The sequence below is a fragment of the Conger conger genome, chromosome 13 (genome assembly GCF_963514075.1).
Source record: "Conger conger chromosome 13, fConCon1.1, whole genome shotgun sequence".
In the NCBI taxonomy this organism is placed as follows: Eukaryota; Metazoa; Chordata; class Actinopteri; order Anguilliformes; family Congridae; genus Conger; species Conger conger.
The window spans coordinates 23,390,055-23,415,194 of NC_083772.1; the positions used below are offsets into that span (position 1 = coordinate 23,390,055).

The 25,140-nt window shown below is 48.8% G+C and overlaps 1 protein-coding gene and 1 long non-coding RNA gene across 3 annotated transcripts; both read left to right on the forward strand.

Annotated features, from left to right (window-relative positions):
• Window positions 1-1,630: 1,630 nt before the first annotated feature.
• On the forward strand, window positions 1,631-20,699 carry LOC133108045 (tyrosine-protein kinase BAZ1B-like). Its single transcript, XM_061217457.1, has 21 exons — window positions 1,631-2,375; window positions 4,959-5,075; window positions 6,363-6,507; window positions 6,614-6,782; window positions 6,992-7,113; window positions 7,290-7,487; window positions 7,719-7,841; window positions 7,985-9,211; window positions 9,752-9,914; window positions 10,573-10,711; window positions 11,141-11,286; window positions 11,407-11,524; window positions 11,812-11,910; window positions 12,124-12,301; window positions 12,464-12,649; window positions 13,507-13,654; window positions 15,524-15,671; window positions 16,233-16,336; window positions 16,794-16,921; window positions 17,379-17,485; window positions 19,360-20,699. Exons 1-21 carry the CDS (start codon window positions 2,257-2,259, stop codon window positions 20,687-20,689), a joined length of 5,214 nt encoding a protein of 1,737 aa, XP_061073441.1. The 5' UTR covers window positions 1,631-2,256; the 3' UTR covers window positions 20,690-20,699.
• A 10-nt stretch (window positions 20,700-20,709) lies between these two features.
• On the forward strand, window positions 20,710-22,974 carry LOC133108046 (uncharacterized). 2 transcript variants are annotated; one of them, XR_009704637.1, is made up of 2 exons: window positions 20,710-21,697; window positions 21,869-22,974. It is a non-coding gene; the product is annotated as an uncharacterized LOC133108046 (long non-coding RNA). The 2 variants fall into 2 exon arrangements; XR_009704638.1 differs by lacking the exon at window positions 20,710-21,697 and adding an exon at window positions 21,704-21,816.
• Window positions 22,975-25,140: the final 2,166 nt, after the last annotated feature.

The following is a 25,140-nucleotide window of genomic DNA, read 5'->3' on the forward strand; positions in this document are numbered from 1 at the left end:
ACCAGCACATACATTGGTGGACGGCACGCAAGCCATCCCAACACTCTGTCTAGAATTTCCTTTTAAGTGAGGGCTTTTTGTCTATCACTGTGAAAATTCATACAGAATCATGCTTCTAGATTATTTATTTGACTGGAATGTGATTCCATAAAAGCTCATTACATTTTTTCACTCGAACCTTGAGCCTGTCCCACAGATTGTCCCCAGACTGGCCATAGATCCTCCTTCAGTCTCTCTCTGCAGTCCCATAGGCTTGCTACACAAGCACACAGGACACAGCAGGACCCGTTTCATTATTCAAAACATAAAAGGAACCTTTGCTTCACAGAAGCCAACTGATGCCTTTTTAAATCATTTTTTGGATCTGCAGGATGTTGCAGCTTCCTGCCCTTACCTTTTCAGCCTCTCAGTAATTTCCAGCAAAGGGCGAAGTTTGCCATGTTGCTAGGCTCAAATTACTGTCTTTTGGTTGCCATGGCCAACAGCAGCTTGCGTCATGAGAACGCTCAAGGATTAATCAGCATATTACATAACTGGGCTTCGTGTACATTTCTCAACCTGCGGCTCTTCTTCAGTCTGCTTTAACAGGCGGTAGTCGTGACAGGATTGACCTCTCTGATTTTTCTCCTCAAGCAGGAGTTGTGGAATGAGCCTGTTGCCTAGTGGCTAAAATACATGACTGGGACCCACAAGGTTGCTGGTTTAAGCCCCAGTGTAGCCACGATAAGATCCATGTAGCTGTTGGGCCCTTGAGCAAGGCTCTTAACCCCACACTGCTCCAGGAGGGATTGCCCCCTGCTTAGTCTAATAAACTGTAAGTGACTTTGGATAAAAGCGTCAGCTATGGTACCATTCAGCATTCAGAACCGGCTAAATAACTAATGCAATGAATGAGAACATGGTAGCATTCATGCTAACTGAATGAAACTGATCAGAATCCGATAAACAGTACCAGTTCAGTCAGTGCTATCCTCATGTGGATCTCAAAAGCTTTGCTCAGCAAGAACCTCTGGAATCCCTCTGGATTATTTTGCAGCGTTTCAGTATCAGGTTACCCATAAGGCACTCCTCTTTAGCCAGAGCCGGAGGGCCAGGTTCTTTCTGTGAAAGTCTGGCAGACTTACAGGACTGAAGCCTGCTGTTGTCTGGAATTCTCCATGACCTCTCGGGGCTTGCTGTATTTTACGTGTTGGAGGCTTTAAGAGAATTCGATCGCTCATCTCTTTGCTCTCAAAGAGAAGAAAACCTGCATTTAAAAACCCTGATGTTGGGAAGGATAAAGTAGTGAAAGGGTTATGGGATTCTGTGGTCAGATTGAAGGGAGCCAGGTTGGAAATTTGGCTAAACTGCACAAACAGAAATATGATGAGAAAGGGTGTCTTTAATCTTTGTAAATATGAAATAGATAGCCGACATGACAATGACTATTTAATGGATGACGGAGGAATTGACACCTACTGATGTTTAACCCGTTATATCAACCTTTAGCAAAACCCTCCTGGGGACCGCCCTAAAAACAGATGGGCGGAACCGACCGAGCAATGAGATATGATGGAAGGGTCTGAGCGCCAAACACATGCTGTCGTGAGGGGGGCCGCAGCCAGGCGGTCATAGGAAGGAGGGTGGGGGCGGGATAGATCCGAGTGACGCTACTTGCTGCCGGGGTAACGGAGTTTTGGGGTTGTATGGAATGTTGCCGGCGGAGTGGTAACTCCCGCCATTTTTCAACCAGATTTTCGCCTCCTTGTTTGTTTTCATTGCCTGTACAAAACTACCGAGCGATATCTCTGTGTACGCATCGCCAAGGACGAACACTTTCCTTGCAGGAAATTCAAGTCCAGACTGGAAGAACGCACCCAGCCAGTCCCCCTTGTCGAGCACATCAGCTGTCTCCTGCAAGTGCTACATTCTGGAGGACAACATCCCCGACAACGAAGAAGTTTTCACCGCAAGGAGAGAGTTGACTTAGCGAGTTTAACTGTCAAGTTGGAGGAATCGCAACTCGCGAGCGCTCCTGTATGGACTATGACACCATCTCCGGCTAACGGGAGGCGATGTGACTAACCGTGTGCTTCGTATTTGTACCGAGGATCAGACAAACTACTGACTACATTAGATGCCCTGGATAAGTGCGTAGTGCTGTGATATATGTACTGCACGCGCCTACAGTACACATTAAGGATATTTGTGGAGCTTCGAGCAAGTAGGAGGTGTATTTGTTCTAAGTCGTGACACCGCTCGCGTGCCGATCTCACGATGGCACCGCTTCTGGGCCGGAAACCGTACCCACTCGTTAAGCCGCTGACCGAGCCGCCAGGCCCGGGGGAAGAAGTCTACACCGTCGAGCACACCAAAGAGGCCTTCAGGAACAAAGAGTATCCTTTCTTCTGCTCGGATAAAAGCCGAACCTCCAGGCAGGATAGATGCTCATTTGGCGGGCCAGTCTAGCGCCAGGACATGGTTTTACCGATAGACCGCATCCCTAGCGCGCACACTGCTTGATTGATTAAAATGTTGCGTTTAACGGAACAAATTTTTCTATTGTGTCTAACGTTGGACGTTTTCCCATCACGGAATGTTGTGATCAATCTGGGTCATTTTTGTTTTGCTCTGTGCGGAAGTATTTTGCCCACACCGTTGACATGCTACGTTACCGAGCTGCGTAGCTTTTGAAGCTACAATTGTCACGATTAACGTGCGACACATTTATGCAATTTCTTAACTTAATTGGCAGGTTAAATTAACAGGTTTCATCTAAAGATTTATGTTGTTGGCCAACGTTAGAGTGCTCATTGCCTTTTTGCTTCCTAACTGCATCATAGTGCCCCTCAACGCTGGCTGATTACATTTTGCTCCAGCTAGTTTAGAACAGTAGCTAGGCTATCTAAGAATGCTGTGGTTTTTAGCCAGGCTAGCCATTTTTACCACCAGAGCCTATTATTAGGGACTGTTTATTAGTATGTTTATTAGCCCATCTATTATTAGCATGTTTTGCTTAGTGAACAGGCATTATGGTGCTTTTATTTAAATGTATCGATTAACTTATTTCACCTACTAAGCAACCGTATAGCCACTTTATTTGCAAGTAGCTGACTAGCAAACTCCACTTATCTTGCTAGCGTGCATTTAGCTCGTCAGTCGTCATTATAAGTTGGCCATCGAAGCGTTAGCAATGGTTTAAATACGTCTTTTGCATTGCCCCTAAGTTTACTTAATGCGCATATAGTCATGTTTGCTTGCTGTATGGTGTAGTAGTACAGATCACAGGCTTGCAGCTGCTCTGAACGAAGTTTGCAAGGTACCCTGTCACATGTGCTTGCTGTTATATAACAGGCCCTGCGTCTCTTTACACTAGTTTTCCACTTAAAATAAACTTCGATAGCTACCTGTTAACCACATGCTTTTAACAGGTTTGCAGATTTTAATCCAACAGACCCATTTTTGATGTGCGGATATTGCAAAGATGGTGTGGTATTGATGTGAATTTGAATATTTGTAGAATAAGTGTATTTAAAATGATAGACACACTACAGGTGCAGCGTGACCCCGCTAGTGGTGATGTAAAAGCTGGTCCGTATCGCGTCATCCAGATTTTGATTGAGGTTGTGTTATATGATTTTACCGGCGCCGGGAGAGGCGACCCATTCCCTGTTGTTTCTGCGTAGCGATCAAACGTGAATCTACTGTTTGTTCTTTCTTTCCTGTTCTTCAGAGTTCACATTTCAAGCTTCAGTTCTGTAAATCCTCTCCCCCTCTAGGGTTTTCGTAGACAGGTGGCTACTTCGAACTTCACAGGACGTGTCCTTCACTTCGATTCTGTACTTCAGTGAGTGTGACTTACAAATTAGGGCAACGTTGTAGCTGAGTCCAGACACATATTATGTAACAATTTTAAGTAAACAATATGTGTCTGAATTAAATGCATTTGCTCATGCTAAAAGACACTAGATTCGGCGAGGAAGATTCCCCCACTGGTAAAACATATTTCGTTATTGTCCATCCAGACAATACGAGTTTTCCTGGATTATTGAGCATGCGCTGCTCGCTCACGTGTCGCGCGTGATAAACAGTCATATCGGCGTGCAGCGCGTCCTGGAGTGTGGGAGGAGTTGGGTCACCTATTTCTGGAATATGTGGGCTTGTCTACTGCCTTGGTTCGAGAAAGTAAGCGGGTATGTTACATGCGCTCAATTTCAGCATCAGTACAATTGCTAGTCCAGGTCTACAGACAGGGGGCCGCAGAGGGCCTGTCACAGTGAATGTATGAGCTGTAGCACAATGATTGTTTCTAAAAAGGAGCTTACACTTATTTAGCAGAGGCTTTTATCCAAATCGACCAACAGTAAGTGCATATCAAAAGTCATTAGAACAACTACAGAACCGATCGCATGAGGTACAATTCACATGTAAAATCTATTGTCTAAAGCCGTGAACATCAAGTCTAGTACTATGGTAAATAGGCCGGGTCAGTAAGTATGGCATGTCACACTATATTTAGATCTGGTAAGCAACTGCAGTAGTGAGATGAATACAAATGCAAATGTGGCTGTCCCAGATTAAAGTTCTGTACAGCAAGAGGGATGGGGGTTACCAGCAGCCATCCCATCATGCACCCTGCTCCTGCTGAATGGCTGAAGCTAAGCAGGTGTGGGCTGGGTTAGTACATGGATGGGAGAACTAAGATGCTGCTGGAAGTGGTATTGGTGGCCCAGTAGGGGGGTGATCTTCCCTCTGGTCAAAATATCCCCAATGCCTCAGCGCAGTGATGGGGACACTGCTGTAGGAGATGCTGTCCTTCTTACGTTAAACTGAGCTCCTGTTACGTTAAACTCACTGTTGTCATTACAATAGTTGGGGGTTTCCCCCTCATCACTGTAAGCGCTTAGAGTGTATGTAACAGCGCTGTGTAAATGTAATGATCCAAGCCTAAGTGAGTGTTCCTAAGCGTGTTCGCGCAGAGAGTACGAGGCGCGGCTGCAGTCCTACGGGGAGCGGATCTGGACATGTAGAAGCACCGGCAGCGGACAGCTCACACACCGGGAGGCCTGGGACGAGGAGCAGGAGGTCACCGCGCTGTGAGTACCGCCATTCTGCCCACCCGCCTGCCCACCCGCCTGCATCAGTGATGCTGATTGGCTCCTGCCTGCCACCAATCATACCACTGTCGGGGGCGACATGGCTCAGGCAGTAAGAGCAGTCGTCTGGCAGTCGGAGGGTTACCGGTTCGATCCCCTGCCCGGGCTGTGTCGAAGTGTCCCTGAGCAAGACACCTAACCCCTAAATGTTCCTGACGAGCTGGTTGGTGCCTTGCATGGCAGCCAATTGCCGTTGGTGTGTGTGTGTGTGTGTGTGTGTATGTATGAATGGGTGAATGAGAAGCATAAATTGTACAGCGCTTTGGATAAAAAAAATGGTTAGAATTTGGATAAATTCTAACCATTTACTATATAAATGCCAACAATTTACCATTCACTCGCCTGCAGCAGCCCTGCTCATTTACTCTGCCGCCAGTCACTCCACTTCTCCCACCTGCCTGCTGTGCTACTGCTGATTGGTTCCTGTCGCCTGCCAATCATTCCACTTCCAAAATGTTATACGTGCACTGGAAACTAAAATCCAGGAATGCTATACAGAAATGGTGGTCAGTGCATGTGAATAGAAAAAGATCCTTCATTCCTCAATGTTATATAGGAGCCGCATCCTTCCCCTATCATCTACATCACGTCACTTCAAATCATGTTACTTCAATCTGGGTGTCCCATTGGATATCCCCAGAGGTTTTGTCCAATGACTAATTACAGGGTGTGTGGTTGGAGTCAGCCAGTAATGCTGCGGATAAGCCGTCTGAGTTCCAGGTCTGCATGGTTTCAAAACGGGGAAATCCATCTTCTGGGCTCAGTAGATGGGTTATCCATTCTGTCTGGCGGGGGTTATGGCTGCCTTGCTGAAGTGTCAGGCTGTGGTGTATACACAAGCCTGCATGTAAATGGAGCTCAGGTTGTGAGACTGCTCTACCTGGTGGTCACTCAACAAGGGCAGGGAGGACATTTGATTGATATCATGAAAATGCATAGCAGCAGGTTGATAGGGTGAGGGGGAGGGTGAAGGAAGGGTGCGTGTCATAGCATGAAAGGATGTTGATTGGAGGAACGCATAATTAACAGGCATATTTCATTGTTTCCAGTTTAGATTTTTGTACTGAGGTTCTTGTGTGCACACACACTAGTACAGTGTATGCAGTAGTGATGGCATTTCTTTTCAGTACACACAGAGATATATAGTGAGTTATTTCTTTCATCCTGTGACTCATCGTGTCTGTGTGCGTGTACGTGTGCGGTGCGTCTACGTGTGTCTGTGTGCAGGCTCCAGGAGGAGTACCCACTGTGGTTTGAGAAGCCGGTTCTGGAGATTGTGCACCACAACACCATCTCCCTGGATAAGCTGGTGGTGCAGGCCTGGGTGGAGATCCTCACCAAGTATGCTGTGGGGGAGGAGTGTGACTATTGGGTGAGTGGGGGGAGGTGGGGAGGTGTGCGCGCGCGTGTGTGCTGCACCTGTTCATGTGATCTAACGGTGGGTGAGCATGTCCTTACCTGTCCTACCTGTGTCCCAGGTGGGGGACGAGGCCACGAGGGTGCGGGTGCTGAAGGTGCACCCCCTGGAGACCCCAGAGCAGGGGGGGGCCTGCGACTCCCCCTCCAGCGATAAGGAGAACACCGCGCAGGAGAACCAGAGGAAGGAGGCGCAGCCCAAAGAGGAGGAGGGCCGGCGGGGCAGCCTCCGTGAGTAACACACAAAACACACTACGCACTGCCCTGGGGCCCCTATCACTCTCCTGGGGAGAAAAATGGGAAAGATTGGAAACAAAAAAACGTCAGTTTGCCAAGCACTTGGTGCCGGTCTGGAGTGGATAAGTCTGGAGTGTAAAGTTGAAAAAATGTTATTTTTATTTTTATTTATTTGGTATTTTTGGGGGTCCTCCTCGCCCCAGGTGAGTGGGCACGGCGCTCCCCCAGGAAGCCTCCCGCCAGCCAGAAGGGGGAGAAGAAGAAGTGGGAGATTCCAAAATTCCTGCCGCACAAGTACGACCTCCAGGCTATGGAAGAGGAGAAGGTAAGGAGGAGTGATTGGTTGACTGACCAGTGATGACATGAGCGTCCCTCCCTTCTTCTGCCCGCCCTCCCACTCCAGATGACCACTGTAATTGTTAATACAGAAGTTATGACCTAACCGTTATCTGTATTCTGTAATCCCACATCCGCGACCCTGAACTCCACCCCGTGTTTCAGACCATCTGTAGCGTTCCTGCCGAAAGCCTGTTCCGCACGGAGCGCCCTCCCACCAAGGAGATACTGCGCTACTTCATCAGGCACAACGCTTTGCGGCTGGGCTGTGGAGACAGCGCCCCCTGGCTGGTGGAGGATGAACTGGTGATAAAGTACAGCCTGCCCAGCAAACTCAGCAATTTCCTAATCAACCAACACAAGGTGTTTCCCCTTTACGCTTTATATCCTCTATTCTCCTTGGTAGAAAACCCCTTTACATTTAATGTCCTGTACCGTAAATGGTAGACGACCCCTTCACGCTGTATGTCCTGTACCGTACATGGTAGACCACCCCTTTACGCTGTATGTCCTGTACCATACATGGTAGACCACCCCTTTACGCTATATGTCCTGTACCATACATGGTAGACCACCCATTTATGTTTTGTGAAGCACATGGCAGATAACCCCTCAGCCAAACGCAAGAGCGTTTCGGAGGGGAGGCCGGCCAAGAAGCTGAAGACGGCGGATGAAGAGGATGAGGAGGAGGAGGCCGATAAGAAGAGCCACATGCAGGTAAACCCCTCCACAGTTTCCTCCACTGCTACTGGGTTATTTTTTTGCTCCAGGGGGATTGTTCCTTGCTTAATTAAATCACTTGAAATAAAAGCTTCAGCTAAATATCTGTAATGAAATGTAATTTTCTTTTTCTTTCCCAGTCGAAGAAGGTGAATGGTACCCCCCTAAAGGTGAAGAGAGTGCGGGGGGATGCGGCCAACAGTAAAACCGCCAAAAAGACCCGCAAGGGCACAGCCAAGGGTGAGAAGGTGACCGCCAAAGGCACCAAGACCAAGCCGCTGGACCTGGCAAACGGGGGCGTCTCTCCCACCAGCCCCAGGAAGAGTGGCCGCAGGAAGTCTCTGCCCCCTGCGGCGCTGAACCTCATCCGCTACTACGAGAAGCTCAAGAGAGGGGAGGAGCCCAGGTACAAGCTCTCCCCCCTGGTCACCAGTGCCGCCAAGGCCCTGAGCGCGCAGGCCCGCGCCAGCCTCCCGGAGGAGGTGCAGCAGCTGGTGCAGCGGCGCTGGGAGGCCCTGGAGCAGAAGAAGATGTTGGCAGCCATGGGCGAGGAGGAGCGGCGGGAGGTCTTGTGCAGGAAGAAGGCAGAGATGCGGGAGAAAATCCGGGAGCGGGCGAGGGAGCGGGCGAGGGAGCGGCGGCAGCAGGAGCGGCGGCAGCAGGAGCGGCGGTTCGAGGACCAGGAACTGGAGGGCCAGGGTCTGCCCGCGTTCCGGCTGGTGGACACGCCCGAGGGGCTGCCCAATGCCCTGTTTGGCGACGTCGCCATGGTAACCGACTTCCTCAACTGCTACTCCGACCTGCTCATGCCCGATGACCGGCACCCCATCGTGGCCGGGGCACTGATGGAGGCACTGGTAGGCAATGGTGCGGGGTTCCTCTACCTCAGCCGCGTCCTGGTCATCCTGCTCCAGACACTGCTCCAGGACGAGCTGGCCGAGGGCTACAGCGAGCTGGACACCTCGCTGTCGGAGCTCCCGCTCACCACGCACTCCGTCTCCGAGCTGGCGCGGCTGTGCCTGCGGCCCTGCGACGCCCAGGGCGAGGAGAGTGAGGCCGAGGGCCGGGCCCAGGGTGGCTACGACGACGTGCTGAGCGCCGAGTTCCTGGGGAAGCTGGAGACGTCGGAGATCTTCGAGCTGTCGCCCGCGGAGAAGGTGGGCCTGCTGGTGGCGCTGTGCCACCGCATCCTGATGACGTACTCGGCCGACGACCACGTGGAGGCTGTGCAGCAGCGCACCACGCAGCTGTGGAAGGACCGCGTGGCCACGCTGAAGGCCGCCAACGACCGCAAGCGCGCCGAGAAACGCCAGCGGCAGAGAGGGCCGGAGGCCCCGGGGGGTGCGGGCCAGAGGCGCTGGGTCAAGGTGAGACGTCTCGCTAAAACTGCAACCGCTTCACCCCATTTGTGTCGCTGTAATCCGTTTACCAGCTACTCTGATCTAGGGCTTTTGTTTTTATCTTGGTACTGTAATTGTTGTCTCTGTATGGTAGTTACAGATTTGGCGTATCTATATTTTCTATTGGACTTATGTTCATGGCCTGACAACCAATGCTATATGAATTGTACCTTATCTCACGTGTTGGGTTATTTGTATGATCTTCTTGGGTAAGTCTCTGCAAGTTCCGTCACATTTTAAATCTGCAATACAATAAATTGTGGAAAAAGTGAAGGGGTCTGAATACTTTCTGAAAGCACTGCATTCCTGTTTTATCCATCCTACCTTTACACCTTGCCGGCTAGCGAAGGATGGGCCTCCCCTCTATAGCTGGGTTCCTCCTGAGATTTCCTGCCCTTTGGGGGAAGGAAGGGTTTTTCCTATTTTCTTTGCCCTTTTGTTACTCTGTAAAGCACCTTTTGACAGTCCCTGTAGAGCGCTGTATAAATAACATTTTTGGGATTGCAGGTGGATGTGGAGGGTGGTGCTGAGGTCACCCCGGTGGCCAGTGAACCCAGGCTGCAGCTGGTCAGGGTCAGGCCCCAGAACGAGGGCACCTTCAGCTGCATGAGGAGCCCCAGGCTCCAGGCCAAGAAGGAGGAGGAGGAAAAGCAGGAGAGACCGAGCCTGGGTGAGGAACTGCTCCTAAAGACAGCTGAGGAGAGCCGCAGGGTGTGCAGGGGTCCTCACTCCTGGTCCTGGAGAGCAACAGGGTGTGCTGGCTTTTTGCCTTAATATCAGCAACCAATTCAGATCCAATAAACCAGATGTGGTTTGTAGTCTGAAAATCACTGAGGAATAACTAAAGCCAGCTCACCCTGTGGCTCTCCAGGACCTGGAGTGAGGACCACTGCTCTAAAGTCTGAAAACAGAGCAGTGTCTTCTGTCCTAGTGCTGACCTTAGACCTCAGGGATAAGAAACCCACAGAGAACTGCTGGTTTTTCCACCCTCCCTTTACCTGCGAGTCAGGTGTGAAGACCGTCTGGAAACCAGGGTTTGATTTGGATTTTAAGACCAGATTCTATTATCCCAGATCAGTAAGGTGGTGCTGTATGTAAAAGCAGACCGTGTAGGCAGGCAGAGCTGATCCTAGAACAGTAAGGTTGTGTAAAAGTGGGCGGTGAATATGCAGATGGGCTGATCCCAGATCAGTAAGGTTTTGCTGTTGTCTTGTTAAAGTAGACTGTGTGTAGGCAGGCAGTGCTGATTGGCAGTTGTTAGTGGGCAGTGGATTTACAGATGGGGCTGATCCCAGATCAGTGAATCGGAGCTGCGGTGTTCCCTACAGAGTGTGTGGGAAAGGAGGCGGATTTGGGGTCGATTCAGGAGCAGAAGGACTCAGCAGAGAGGCTGTTCCAGGCGGGAATCGCCAAGGCCAGACTGGTCATCAGACGCCTTCCACTGGGAACAGACCGCAACCACAACAGGTCAGGGCGCCGGGTACCATGACAACTGGCTGTGAAACGGCTGTATGTGTTTTACCATGAAGATGTGCGTTTCGGTCCCTTGAAACCGTGCGCCTGGGTCGAGTGTTCCACTATTTCTGCTGGGAAACTGGGAACATTTTAAACCTAACATTTTGTTGTTTACAAAACCGAAGCTTGTTCATATGAAAGAAAAATTTAGTTTCTGAACATCAATATCTCTGTTAAACAATCAGTGACCTGCAGTTTTGCAGGTGTGTCAGTTGGAGTTGTTTTCCTGTGTGACGCCCCATGTTCTGTGATTGACACATACTGGTTGTTCTCATAGGCACATGTTCTGTGATTGACAGGTACTGGTTGTTCTCATAGGCACGTGTTCTGTGATTGACAGGTACTGGTTGTTCTCATAGGCACGTGTTCTGTGATTGACAGGTACTGGTTGTTCTCGGACGAGGTGCCCGGGCTATACATAGAGAAGGGTTGGGTGCACGAGAGTGTGGACTACCACTTCACTCTTCCTCCTGAAGAAGATGAAGAGGAGGGGGAGGATGAAGAGGCTGAGGCTGAGGATGATGACGGTAGGCCACCCTTGGTGTGACTCGTCCTGAGTAGTTGAGAAATGTTTGTGCTATTTATTTGTGGGTGTGTGTGTGTGTTAGTTCTGTGGTCTCTGACTGCTCTGTTCTCTCTCCCTGTAGAACTGGAGAAGGTTGAGTCTGGTTCGGAGGGTACGCGGGCTGAGAATGGCCACCAGGGGGCTCTGTCAGCTGCAGAAAGCATGGAGACCACCATCCCCAACGTGGGACAGAACCTCTGGTACAAGATGGGAGCACTCCAATAAAATAAAAAAATTGTTCTTGGAATATGTGTTTCATATATAAAATGTGTATATGTAAGGAAACCACACAAAAGATGCGCAATGGGTAGGAGAGGTGATGCTAGGGTGTTTGTATGTGTGTTACAGCTCTGTGTGTATATGTGTGTGTTATAGCTGTGTGTATATGTTTGTATGTGTGTGTTACAGCTGTGTGTGTATGTGTGTGTGTTACAGCTGTTTGTGTGTATGTTACAGGTGTGTATATTTTTGCATGTGTGTGTTCCAGGTGTGTGTGCGACACGGAGGAGCAGTTGGAGGAGTTGATGGAGAGTCTGCACACTCGGGGTGTTAGAGAGGGGGAGCTCAAGACGCAGATCCAGGGCAGGTGAGCGCTGAGGAATGGGGGTCCTTCAGTCCATATACTGAGTACTGCAATGTGTGAGAGCTAATCACAGAAAGTGTGCGTGTCTGTGTCTACGCTCTGTGTACGTGTGTACGTGTGTACGTGTGTACGTGTGTACGTGTGTGTGTGTGTGTGTGTGTGTGTGTGTGTGTGTGTGTGTGTGTGTGTGTGTGTGTGTGCGCGCGCGCTCCACAGGTATGAGGAGATCCTCCACTCCATGCGTGTGGCCCGGCAGCCGGTCCTGCAGCTCAAGTCCTGCGACAGGCAGCTGGAGTTGATTGGCTTCCTGCGCAGTGACATCATGGAGGTGGCATCCCGCCTGCAGAAGGGGGGGCTGGGATACGTGGGTGACATCACCGAGTTCGAGGAGAAGGTCCGTGTGTCCGTCTGTCTCTCGTCAGTCAGTCAGTCAGTCAGTGTGATGTCATTTCTGTTAAATCTGCTGCTAATTCTGCTAAACCCGTTGCTAATTCTGCTAAACCTCACTAAATGGGGTGACGGACATGTGACAGGCTGGTCCCCTCCCGTCCTGCAGGTGTGCTCTCTGGAAAAGCTGCAGGACTTCGGGGAGTGTGTGATCGCCCTGCAGGCTGTGGTGCTGAAGAAGTACCTGCAGGGCTTCATGGCCCCAAAACAGAAGAAGAAGAAGAAGAAGCAGGGGGTGGAGGAGGCCAAGCCTGAGGAGGTGGACGAGGAGAAGAGGCTGGCTGCTGAGGCCAAGGTGTGTGTGTGCGTGTGCATGTGTGTGTGTGTGTGTGTGTGTGTGTGTGTGTGCCCCCCTTCACCTCCTCCTCAGGGCTGGAGTCTGAACACATGGATGGGCCCCATGGTCTGGTATCTCTTAAAGGGATAGTTCGCACTTTTTTCCGCCAAGTTTCTCATCACAAATTATGTACTGATTTGGGGACATTGGACTAAAAGCACTCTGGCATCGGGTTTATGGAGCTCACTCTCTGTTAGCCGTTAGCTTTGTTAGCAGAATAACATTGAAAAATGACTGCCTGACGGCTATTCCTTTAGGCAGCTTGGAAACACAGGCGGCTCACCTAAAGGCCAGTTTACAGTGTCGCTCCACTGAAATCGCATAATGTTTGTGAACTGTAAAAACTATAAACTAAAAGTCCATATTTGACTGAACTATTGAATACAGGAAAAGCCCTGCAGCTGTATAACTCGGCTGCTTGTAAAGAAGCCTGAAGCCTGTGTGAGTGTTTATACTTGTATGAGCTACAGCGTTCGAAATGAAAGTCCAGCTACATGCAATACGTTTGGTACGGTGCATACCGAAGAACATCTACAGAACGGGTTAGATAAGTTACAATTCACATAAACTATCAGTTGCCTATAGCCATGAACATAGTCTAGTTCACAGGCTAAATAGGCCAATAAACAACAGTTAATACACAGACCGTTTCAAATTGTTTTAGGTGCGGTTTTATTTCCCTCAAATTGTCGTTTAGGTGGGTTGGAAATGCGCTCGGACATTTCGGTGTGGGAACTGTAGGACTCTGCTGTGTGTGCAGGAGCCTGTAGCCTGTGTGGGTGGCTGAGCGCTGTTGTTCCGGGTGCCTCCTGCAGGTGGCGACGGCGGTGGAGCGCTGGCGGACGGCGGTTCGCGAGGTGCAGACATTCTCACGCATGCACGTGCTGCTCGGCATGCTCGACGCCTGCATCAAGTGGGACATGTCCGCCGAGAACACCTGCTGCAAGGTGTGCCGCAAGAGAGGTGAGCTTCTGGAACCTTCCTCACACACAGGGGCTTCTGGAACATTCTGCGCACACACACACACACACACACACACACACACACACACACACAGGGGTCCCACGGAGCTTCTGGAACACACAGGAGCTTTACTACTCCTACTTTACTGGAACCTCTGAAGGGCAAACTCACACACGTCTGCGTGTCTCCGTGTCTCTGTCAGGCCAGCTGTCTCCGTGTAAGCAGATCTCTGGTAGGTTGATCCCAGACCTGTGTGCTGTGTGAGTTTTCTCCTCCGCTCTCTCTGTAAATGAGTGTCATTTCCAGCAGGAATGTGATTCTTTGTGGTTAATCAGGAAGTCCTGCTTTCCGGCTCTTGATCGGTTCTCTCCTGGTATCAGCTGTCAGTCTTCCTTATTTCTCTTCACTGGCAGAAAGGTGTGGAAATGTAAAATCACCTCCTCCACAAGCTTTGGCCACCACACTCAGCGTCCTCTGACAAACCTCCCGTCATTCGAAAAGGAAGGTTCATCATTTAGCCTTTTCACTCCCATTTTAATCACACCACTCTTTGTGTGTGTTAGTTAACAATGCACAATGGTGGCAAAAGCAGGGATTGACTGTGGTTTTTGTTCGCCTTGGGCTTTGTGCTTGAGTTGGACCAACATGTTATTAGTTGAATATTAGTCCATTAATTTTAGAAGGAAAACATGTTTTTTCCACTCTGGGGAAATGCTATCCGCTTCACCCCAAACCTCCGATTACAGTGGGCAGAGAGCGGCTCCTTTTGTGTGGGCAGAGCTCGGGCCTGGCCTGGAAACGAGCGAGCGTGGAGCTGGAATAAGAACAGCCGTGTGGTGTGATGTAATTGCTGCGGGTAAATTGGCGTTTATTTGTCGTGGCGTTCTCAGCGGTCGGTCGTGATGAGCTGGCGGTGGATTCGGTTGCTCCGGTTCCGAAAAACGCCGCAGAATGCGGAACGTTTCCCGGACGGCTCCGGAGCTGTTGATTCAGTGAATCACCGCTGCTCCGCAGCTCTATTTACACGGGCATTGGAGCCCCAACCGAGCCTGGTCCAAAGTAAACACGCACCTCCTCTGCTCCGCCATAGGGGGCGCCCAGGACAGCCTGCTTAAGGAACGGGGTTTGATGTATTCAAACACAGTATTATCTTCACAAGGCTGCTGTTGTATTTGGAGGGGGGTGAGTTTTCAGAACTAAAACCACTTTGAAATCAAAATCATCTCTTTGCTTTTCATATATCTTTTTTCACTTTTTTCAGTTCATACACCCAGTTTCAGGATGTTGACTTGGTTTGGTACAAAACAATCATTTGACTTGAAACTGAAGATTGTGGTAAACATTTCCAGTCCAAGAAAATCTTCAACAAATAAACAAATATGTTACAAGAATTCCTTTCTGCAATAGTAGAGGACGTGGTTGTTCGTTTCAAAAATGGGAAGGAGTCTCTCAATCTAAAGCGGTCTTCTCAGATTACACTCAGTGTCTGCAGGTTTAACTCCAGTCCTGGAGGGCCGCAGTGTCTTCAGGTTTAACTCCAGTCCTGGATGTTCACAGCTGGCTCCTGGGATTTCTCTCAGGGCAGGATGATAAGCTGCCCTCTGTGAGATGACTGTAACCGGCTGTATGTATCTCTCTCTCCCTCTCTCTCTCAGGGCAGGATGATAAGATGGCTCTGTGTGATGACTAACCGGCCGTATGTCTCTCCCTCTCTCAGGGCAGGATAATAAGCTGGCTCTGTGTGATGACTGTAACCGGCAGTATGTCTCTCCCTCTCTCCCTCTCTCTCTCAGGGCAGGATGATAAGCTGGCTCTGTGTGATGACTAACCGGTCGTATGTCTCTCCCTCTCTCTCCCTCTCTCTCTCAGGGCAGGATGATAAGCTGGCTCTGTGTGATGACTGTAACCGGCCGTACCACCTGTTCTGCCTGCGACCTGCGCTCTACTCCATCCCCCAGGGACACTGGCAGTGCCCGGCCTGCCAGCCCACCACCCGCAACCGCTCCTCCAGATCCAGGTACACACACATCCACACACACACACACACACACACACACACACACACACACACACACTCACACTCACACTCACACTCACACTCACACACACCACCCGCTACCACTCCTCCAGATCCAGGTACACACACATACACACTCACACACACACAGAAGATTTTACTATCCTCATTTTAAAGTTAAATTTGTCGAGACACAATGTGTGGTCTTTCTGACCAAATTAGCTTTTATAATACAATGCAGTTAATTTATGGTTTTCTTTTTCAAGGGAAATGAGAGCTTTAATAACTAATGGAGTCATAAAAAAATAAGTCAATCCTTGAACAGGAATTACATATAGAAGGAAAAGTAAATCTCATTGGGATGGACAGTTCTCCACATTTCACACAGTCCCAACACCTTGGGTGTTATAACCCACAGCTATAGATGTGTTGGAAAGTCAGAGTCTTGTCTAAATAACTTAAAACACAGTTGCAGTCACCACCTCAGAAGACAGGGGACCCTAATTTGTGCATTTCAAAAAAAGTTTTATAATTTATAAACTTTGGATCGTCAACTTCCAGGACGTGCACGGATGAAGAGGTGACGGAAAAGAATTCCTGGGAGGAAGAGTCGGATGACAATGACGATGATGAAGAGGACAAGGAGTACCATCCGCCTATGAAGTGTGAGTCCCACGTCCACATTCCCTAGCTGTGCTTTCATTGGTGGAGATGGAGGATGGGTGAACGTGATTGCAGTTCTGCATTCGCTACACAAATCTGACCGATCTCTCATAACTACTTTTAAAAGCAGTAATGAAAAGCTGCATATAGATGATTCACTAATGATCTGAATGAAGCCTTTAGCTTTTGAGGTTACAGAACAATTCATTACTTCACTGACCTGCATGATGCCATCACTCTTTATGTATATGGTGAAATGTGCAAGCATAGCATGTAACATTATACCAGAGATAGCATTCAACAGGCCGTTCCGCTGTTCTGCTGTACCTCCCAGTCAGTGGGTGACGTAACGGGCACTTGGTCCATATTTTTCTGCAGTCTGGTTCAGGCTCTGTACATCTCCGCTGAAGACACTGTGGTGGTAAACCTGGGGGGGGATGTGGGGGGTTTCGTTCACAGTGACACTCCAGACGAGGCCCAAGGTGAAGGCGAGTGGCACAATGGCTGCCAGGAAGCAGCCCCCGCCCAACCCCAGGAGCGGCAAGTCGAGGGTCGTCCCTAGCAACCCCGCCAACATCGACGAGCTGGTGAGCACCCTGCCACGCCCTTCCCCTTGGCTCATAGTGTGGTACCATTTCTACTTTGGTTACCATGGCAATGTTTGGCCTGCCATGTTGTGCTTGCTGCTGTGGCAACGGTCACCATGGTTCCTGCGCTGATGTGTGGTTCAGCAGAACGGGGGCCCGTATCAAACATGATTACTGAGTCAGCTGGATAACTGCACTGAGTAAAACCCACAACGCAGGATTACTGAGTAAACTGGATTTGGTTTATACAGTACTTAATAAATTAAATATTTTCAATTAAACAACAACCATAGTCAATGTCGGGCCCCGTTGGAACATTCATGAAAATTCTGCGATTCCAGTCGAGCGATGGAGTATAAACTCCGTAATCCTGCTTTGTGGTACACGGCCCTGGTGCAGTCTGGGTCTCACACACATACTCCTTCATTGCCCACCTTTGTGTCTCCGCCCTGTGCAGGTGCGTCAGTGTTCCGGCTCCGCCCCGCGCAGGTTGGTGGTGGAGTTGGCGAAGTGTGAGGAGATCCTGCAGAAGCTGCTCAAGTTCCGCCCCAGCTGGCCCTTCCGGTGAGCCCCGCCCAATCATTGAGATTACATTTTTACATTTACATTTTAGTCATTTGGCAGACGCTTTTAAATCAAAGCGACTTACAAGTGCATAGGTTCTTCCACAAGTTAAAGAACATCCATAACTAGTAAAATACACATGAAGTGTTGGGATTGTAAAACTGGGATTGTCTTGTCCCCTGCTTTGTCAAATCAACTGCAAGTTGCTCTGGGAAAAAGCGTCAGCTAATTGAATTGATTATTATTATTATTATTATTATTATTATTATAAATGATTTTTTCTTGTTAGGGGTCCGAGCACAAAGTGCTGGAACCATATTTTGTTCCAATTTTTTTCCCCTGCCTGAAAAGTGTTTGCACAGCAGAAACTGTATGCTTGCACCACAGCCAAAATTAGCTTCTCGGTTCCAATGTTGGCCACTGCTCGGGTTAGAAAAATCTGTTTGATATAACCAACTCCTGAATGCAATGTCCAATCATTCCAAAACTTGAGAATTCACATCTTTGGGCCATTATGCAGTAGGCGACGCTATAGCAAACAAACGGTCATAACTCCTAAAATGGAGTTGAAATTTGCATGTTGGTCTTATCTCCTCTAAGGACAAGAAATCATCATAAAACCCTGCCGGATTGTTCAGGATGTATCAAACGGCAATCTGTATGAAAATGACCAAAAAAAAAGAATGGCCTTTTCACATAACCGTTTCTGTTAGTTTAAGATGGCGTTTAATATTTGGACATTTTTATCCGGACTCATTTATCTCTTAAGCGGCAATAGGTCCACTGAATTCCGACGCCGTCTTCCAACGGAAACGTTAGCCAGCAAAGAAATTTAAAGCGACTCGAATAACTTAAGGAAATTACTAATGAGAACACCAACGATAACAAAAATAAAGACACTTAGAGATATTAAGTAAAAAAAGAACAAATAAAAACTTGTAATTTATTACACGAACGAGTAATGGCGATTGGCTATGCGCGTGAATGGTTAACTGAAAATACAGCCAGGTAGTACAGCACTTCGCGTGATGTCACTATGCGACGAGTTGCTAACTACTTAGCCGTAGCAATTTGCTTTTTAAATGTGCACATATTTAAAAATGAATGAAAGGCGTTTTTTTTAATATACAAACTAACGTCTAAATGTCATAATTTATTTTAAAGGATTTTAAAAATCTCCATTCATTTATCCTTTTGACCGTAGGATTCTTTGATCCGGAAGTGTAAAAAACGAACCATAAATATTTCCGACTGGATGGCGACACGACTTCTGAATAAAATAAAATAAAAAACCTCTTGACGATTTGCCATTTTGAACCGTAAAAATTGTAATCTATCTCCTAAATGTTTTGCACAAAATCTGGAACACAGCAGCATCATCAGACCAATACCTTGAATTATTGTATAAATAAAGTCACTTTAAAACAAAATGTGGGCATGTCTTCTGTTGATATGATGGGCTCTAACTCCTGAATGCAATGTTGTAAAACTTCAGAAATGACATCTTAAACCTGGTTTGGTATGCATCCATCAGTATCTGGTGCTACAGCAAACACATGGTCATAGCTCTTAAAATAATTGTCTAATGAAGCTGAAATTTCATGGCCACTATAATCTGATCAAATTTCAGCCATATCCTGCCTGGGCCAGCTTGCAGGTATATTTCATCTTGTTTTTATTTACTTTTTTGTGAGTTTTCTTTTTGTTTTCAAAGAACAAAGTTGACAGACTTTATCTGCAAGAGAGAATTACCAACCTAAGAAAAGGTGGAAAAAGTTGAAATGAGAAACCGTTTCAGAATTTAGTTTTTGTTGTTTAGCCTTTAGAGTTGTCACCAGTTGGTTTGACGGCTTGACGCTGGTTTCCTCCCGCAGAGATCCCGTTTCTCCTGAGGAAGCTGAGGTCTACCTGGAGGTTGTCTCCAACCCCATGGACTTCCAAACCATACTGACCAAGTTCTCCAGCAGCCAGTACCGGCAGCCCAGCGACTTCGTGGAGGACGTGAAGCTGGTCTTCTCCAACGCCGAGCTGTACCACCAGCCGGACAGTGATGTGGCGGCCTGCCTGGCCAAGACGGAGCGGAGCTTCACCGACCTGCTGCACAAGCTGCTGCCCGGCGTGGCCTACCTCCGCCGCAGACACCGCCGACGGCCTGAGGCAGGTGAGGAGAAGGAGGAGAGGAACTCGAGGCTGAGGAGGAGCAATGGTTCTGCAAAGGGCCGGTATGTGGTGCTGGAGGAAGATGGGGGGGGGGAGGAGGAAGAGGACCAGCCAGTGCACAGGCCCCGGGGCAGGCCCAGGATGCGAGAGGAGGAGGTGGATGAAGAGGAGGTGGAGGAGGAAGAGGAGGAGGAAATGAGTGATGAGAGGAAGTTCAGGCCTCGCAGGCGCAGTGGATCTGCAAAGCGCCGGTATGTGGTGCAGGAGGAAGAGCAGGAGGAGGAAGAGGAAAAGGAGGAGCGGCCGGCAGCCAGGAGGCGAGGCAGACCCAGGAAGTTGCAGCAGGGCCGGCGCAATGGTGCTGCGAAGAGGCGGTACGAGGAGGAGGAGGAGGAGGAGGAGGAGGAGGAAGGTGAAGACCCCAGTCTCAGAAGGAGCCGGCGAGCGGGGAGCGCCAGGTCTGCCCGGAAGGACTACCGCGAGCAGGAGAGCGAGGAAGAGGAGGAGAAGCTGGAGGTGCGGCGGAAGTTCAAGAAGCGGGGCCGGTCCAGGAAGGTAGTGAGAGAGGAAGAGGAGGATGAGGAGGGAGGTGAGGAGGAGGAGGAAGAGGAGCTGGTGGTGCCGCGGAAGTCCATGGGGAGGGGCAGGCCTAGGAAGGTAGTGAGAGAGGAAGACGAGGATGAGGTAGAATATGAGGAAGAGCAGCAGGCACCCAGGAAGCGGGGCAGGCCCAGGAAGGTAGCGAGAGAGGAAGAGGAGGATGAGGAAGAATATGAGGAAGAGCAGCAGACACCCAGGAAGCGGGGCAGGCCCAGGAAGGTAGCGAGAGCGGAAGAGGAGGATGAGGAAGTATATGAGGAAGAGCAGCAGGCACCCAGGAAGCGGGGCAGGCCCAGGAAGGTAGCGAGAGAGCAAGAGAAAGAGGAGGAAGAGGAGGAAGAGGGAGGTGAGGAGGAGGAGGAAGGTGGGGAGGGGGAAAGCAGATCCCTGCCCCACAGGACCGGAGAGGGGGCCAAAACCAAACGGCAAAAACTCTCTGTATGAACCCCCCCCCCCCCATCAACAGTTTAAAAAAAATAAAATCAGGGTTTGAGGCTCTTTTTTATTTTATTTTTTAAAGTATTTGAGATGTAACATTACCCCAGAGAGTTTAAAAAGGACAACTAAGTGCAAAATCACCCTTCCCCACGTAGTCTGCCCCAGAAGAGCTTTGAGTTTGATTACTTTTTTTACGCTTTGAGATGGGGACGGGGGGCGGCTGGTGGCTGTTTGGGGACAGATTTAACAGCTGTCGGGAAAACTGTGACTCTTATTCCAAACAGACGTGTGAGTGTGAGGGGGGAGGGGGTGGTGGGTGGTGGTGTCGGTGGTTAAAATGTGGGTCTGTATCTGCTCCAATAAGGGACAGTTTGATCGCCAGACATACACAAACACACACATGCACGCACACACACACACACACACACACACAGAGCTACGCTGTCTGCAAGGTTTCCAGATTACAATAAGAAAAAAAAAAAACAAAAAAAAAAAAAACAACAAGGGCCCTCTTGTCTTTTAAAAAAATAAGTAAAATATACCTTCCCTGGCACCGCTAGACTCAGTGAACGGACACCAAATGTTTATCTGGATTTAGACCTTGGAGGTGTTTTTAAAGTTTTTTTGTTGTGTATTCCAGACAGAGAAGTCCGCACAGAAAGTTGTGTGTGTGTGTGTGTGTGTGTGTGTGTGTGTGTGTGTGTGTGTGTGTGCGCGCGCGCGCGCGCGTGCGATTTGCAGGGGTGTGTGTGTCTGATGTGCAGGGGTATGTGTGTGTGTCTGATGTTCAGGGGTGTGTGTGTGTCTGATGTGCAGGGGTGGGTGTGTTTGATGTTCAGGGGTGTGTGTGTGTCTGATGTGCAGGGGTGTGTGTGTTTGATGTTCAGGGGTGTGTATGTGTCTGATGTGCAGGGGTGTGTGTGTGTGTTTGATGTTCAGGGGTGTGTATGTGTCTGATGTGCAGGGGTGTGTGTGTTTGATGTTCAGGGGTGTGTATGTGTCTGATGTGCAGGGGTGGGTGTATTTGATGTTCAGGGGTGGGTGTGTTTGATGTTCAGGGGTGTGTGTGTGTTTGATGTGCAGGGGTGGGTGTGTTTGATGTTCAGGGGTGTGTATGTGTCTGATGTGCAGGGGTGTGTGTGTGTGTCTGATGTGCAGGGGTGTGTGTGTGTGTCTGATGTGCAGGGGTGTGTATGTGTCTGATGTGCAGGGGTGTGTGTGTGTGTCTGATGTGCAGGGGTGTGTGTTTTCAGTGTGACGGCTTGTTGTGGGGAGGGTCCCTGGTTGGTTAAAGATCCTCCAGTGAACAGGATGGGTATCTGGGGCTGAAATCCGACTGCAGGCTGCTTGATAGACCTCTGTACCGGGAACAATGCTTTGTTTCCTTTGGGTCAGATTTACGCTCTGGGATTAGGGCTGTACCCCTGTGGTGGAGTGGTGTGTGAGGTCCGTTTTCTCGTTAGAGTTGCGTGTCCTAACTGGACCTCACTGGCGCTGAGTTGAGGCGTTGAGTGTTTGAGTCCATTACTGTTACTGGGTGGACCGCGGTGTCACCTAGGCAACTGCAGTGTTATTTATAGAACTTTTGGGCAGGTTTTGTGAACCCTAAACAGACCAGTCTAAGGCCGAGATGTAAAACTCCTGGTCACAGTAACACCAGTATTGAAGACCAGCTGCTCTTAAAGTGCACAGAAATTATGAAAGATGGTTTTTATTTAATGATTTATTGTTTCCTGTATGCCTGTTGCATTGTGAGAGGGGGGGGGGGGGGTGGACACTTTGATTGACAGGCAGAGCCCCACAGTGTGCCCTGGGCCTTATCCAGGACCCTCTTGCCTGCACTTCTCTACCGCCAGCAGGTGGTGCTGTAGCTCTGTGCTTTAACATGAGGCCTACATGAGGCCACAAACCGCAGCTGACAGTGTCTACCGAAACGTGCCCAGTCCCATGTCCCAGGGGAGTCTCAGTACCCCATCCTGACAGTCTCTACCCCCTACCCCAAGGGCTGAGAGCTAAAATTGGGGAGGGAGATGGAAGAAGGCCCAAGTTTCAAGAATATATTCATGTAAAGGACTGAAAGTTCCTCCAAACCGGCAAATGATGGAAATATTATACTGCTCAGAGTGAATGACATGCACCCCCCACCCCCCACCCAATGTACTGAAAAAAAGCTTACTTTACGAAAAGTGAAGTTTCTTCTGTTCTTTTATACGGACAGGGATGGCCACTGGTGGGGACTCCCTTATACTGTATTCCAAATAAAGATAATAAATAAAGAATATGCATTAAAATGTTACTTCTCTTGAGTTTTTCTAAGCTGTAATGATCTGTAAATCACTGCCGATAACTACAATTATATCGTTGGGGCGGGCGGGGGTCTGGGGTTGTGAAAGTCTGATCTTTGTTATGTTTCTCTCTTTTTGTCTTTTTAATAAAACATCATATATATATATATATATATAACATGCTTTTGTGTTTCTTTTTCTCTTGCTTGAGTACAGGCTTTTTCTGTGTTTCATTTCATTTGTCATCTGAGCGTTTATGGTGTCAGTAATGCAGAGCGTCTGTGGTGTCTGTAATGCAGGGCATCTTCAAATCTGGCCCTCAGATCAAAATCCATCCCTGGTTCTCTTTTCTCACAGCAAATTAACTGAGCAATTAGTGCTGCTGATTGGCCAGACTGCCTTCACACCTAACTCCCAGGTAAAGGGAGGGTGGAAAACTAGACGTTCTCTGCTATCGAGGACCGTGATTTCAGGATTTGTGGTCGATGGTGTTAGTAATGTTTCTGCTGACTGTGGCTCTGCCCCTCAGTCCAGGCTCTGAAAGTGGGCTTTTGTGAGAGCAATGGAGCTCCTGGGGTGTCAGTGTGTAAAAGCTGCCTCCTGCCTTAATTGCACACGCTTGTTTTTCTTGGGGCCTCTCGGGTGACTGGTGCCTGATGGGTAATCTGATCCACCTTGTGGGGCTTTCCATATAAACCCCCCTGGCCTCGAACCCCCACCCCCCATTCTCTAGGGCTGTGTGCATCTGGGGATTCTTCTTTCCATCTCTTTGTTCTTCACTTGATTCTCCAGCTCAGGAGGTAAGAGCAATCATCTGGCGGTCGGAGGGTTGCCAGTTCGATCCCCCACCCTGGGTGTGTTGGAGGGTGGGCCTCAATCGATTCCCAGGTCAGTTGAGGAACGAGGAGACAAATTGTTTTAGTATTCAGGTTATTCTAGCTGCCAACCTTGGTATGCTAGTTGGAAAGTTGATTTATTCCTCAAGGGTTCAAGTTTTATCTATGTGATCACTCTAGGACTTGGAACTGTACTTTCCTCTAGGGTCTTCATTGCACTCGTGCCTTGTTCTGATTTGTATGTCGCTCTGGATAAGAGCGTCTGCTAAATGACTGTAATGTAATGTAAAGAGACATGGTAGGACATAGTAAGCGATGAGACCTTTGTATGTCTTCCCTTGAAGCACGCCTGTTAGTAAGCACCCTGCTCACAATCTGGTTTCTCTAACCCCCTGCTCACGAGCTGGCTTCTCGAACCCGCTATCCCCTAACACTGCAAGAAGTCTTTAGTTTTCCCAGAGTTGGGAAGAACTCTGCATTCCCGCTCGTTGACATTCACAAGCTTCATGACTTCAACTGAAAGGAAGATGCGTGGCCGTTAGTTCCTGTTGGGCACTGTTTATATTCTAGGCTAGCAATGAACTAGTACAGCAAGTGATCTTTGGCTATTTCAGGGGGTTAAGAATGCAAATACCACAGGGAATTGAATGCTGCATTTCTATAGTTATCACAGAATGTCTGGGTTTTAAATTTGTAACTGTGGTTCCCTTATGACTTAGTTGTATGACATTTCTTATGGCTCAAGGAGGAATCCGTGTTTTGTTCGAGCGAGTAGGCCATGTCACAGCTCATGTTGCATGAACAATTCATGTTGGATCCAGAACCCTGATTTCCCCGACTTGATCATCCAACATAATGAGGGCCTTTCTGGTGGGAAACTCATGTAGGCCGTGAATCCGACACCACTTGAAAGCAGGGTAAAACCCTTTCACAAACCGGCCCTTTCATTGCCTGAATTAGCATTTTATCTGGTTCTGGAGGAGGGGCACATCGCTGTTACCACCACCCTGTCATCCTGCGCACCTGTGCTGAAGAGAGCAGTCATCCCGTCAGCTCCCAAAATGCACAGGAGTGTTAATAACGCATTAAAACTCCCTCAGTAAGAGCTATGGAAATGTACAGGAGCATTAATACGCATTAAAAATCCTTCACTAAGACCTACAGAAACGCACAGGAGCATTAATAAAGTGTTAAAACATTGTTGCAGCGACCAGTCCGCCGAATCGATTCATTTCAATGCTGTGGTTGTCTTGGTGACCGACAGGATTAAACCAGAATACACTTTCTTGATTATAAATTCTATCTGGTTTAATGAAGTTTTAATCGAGGATAAACC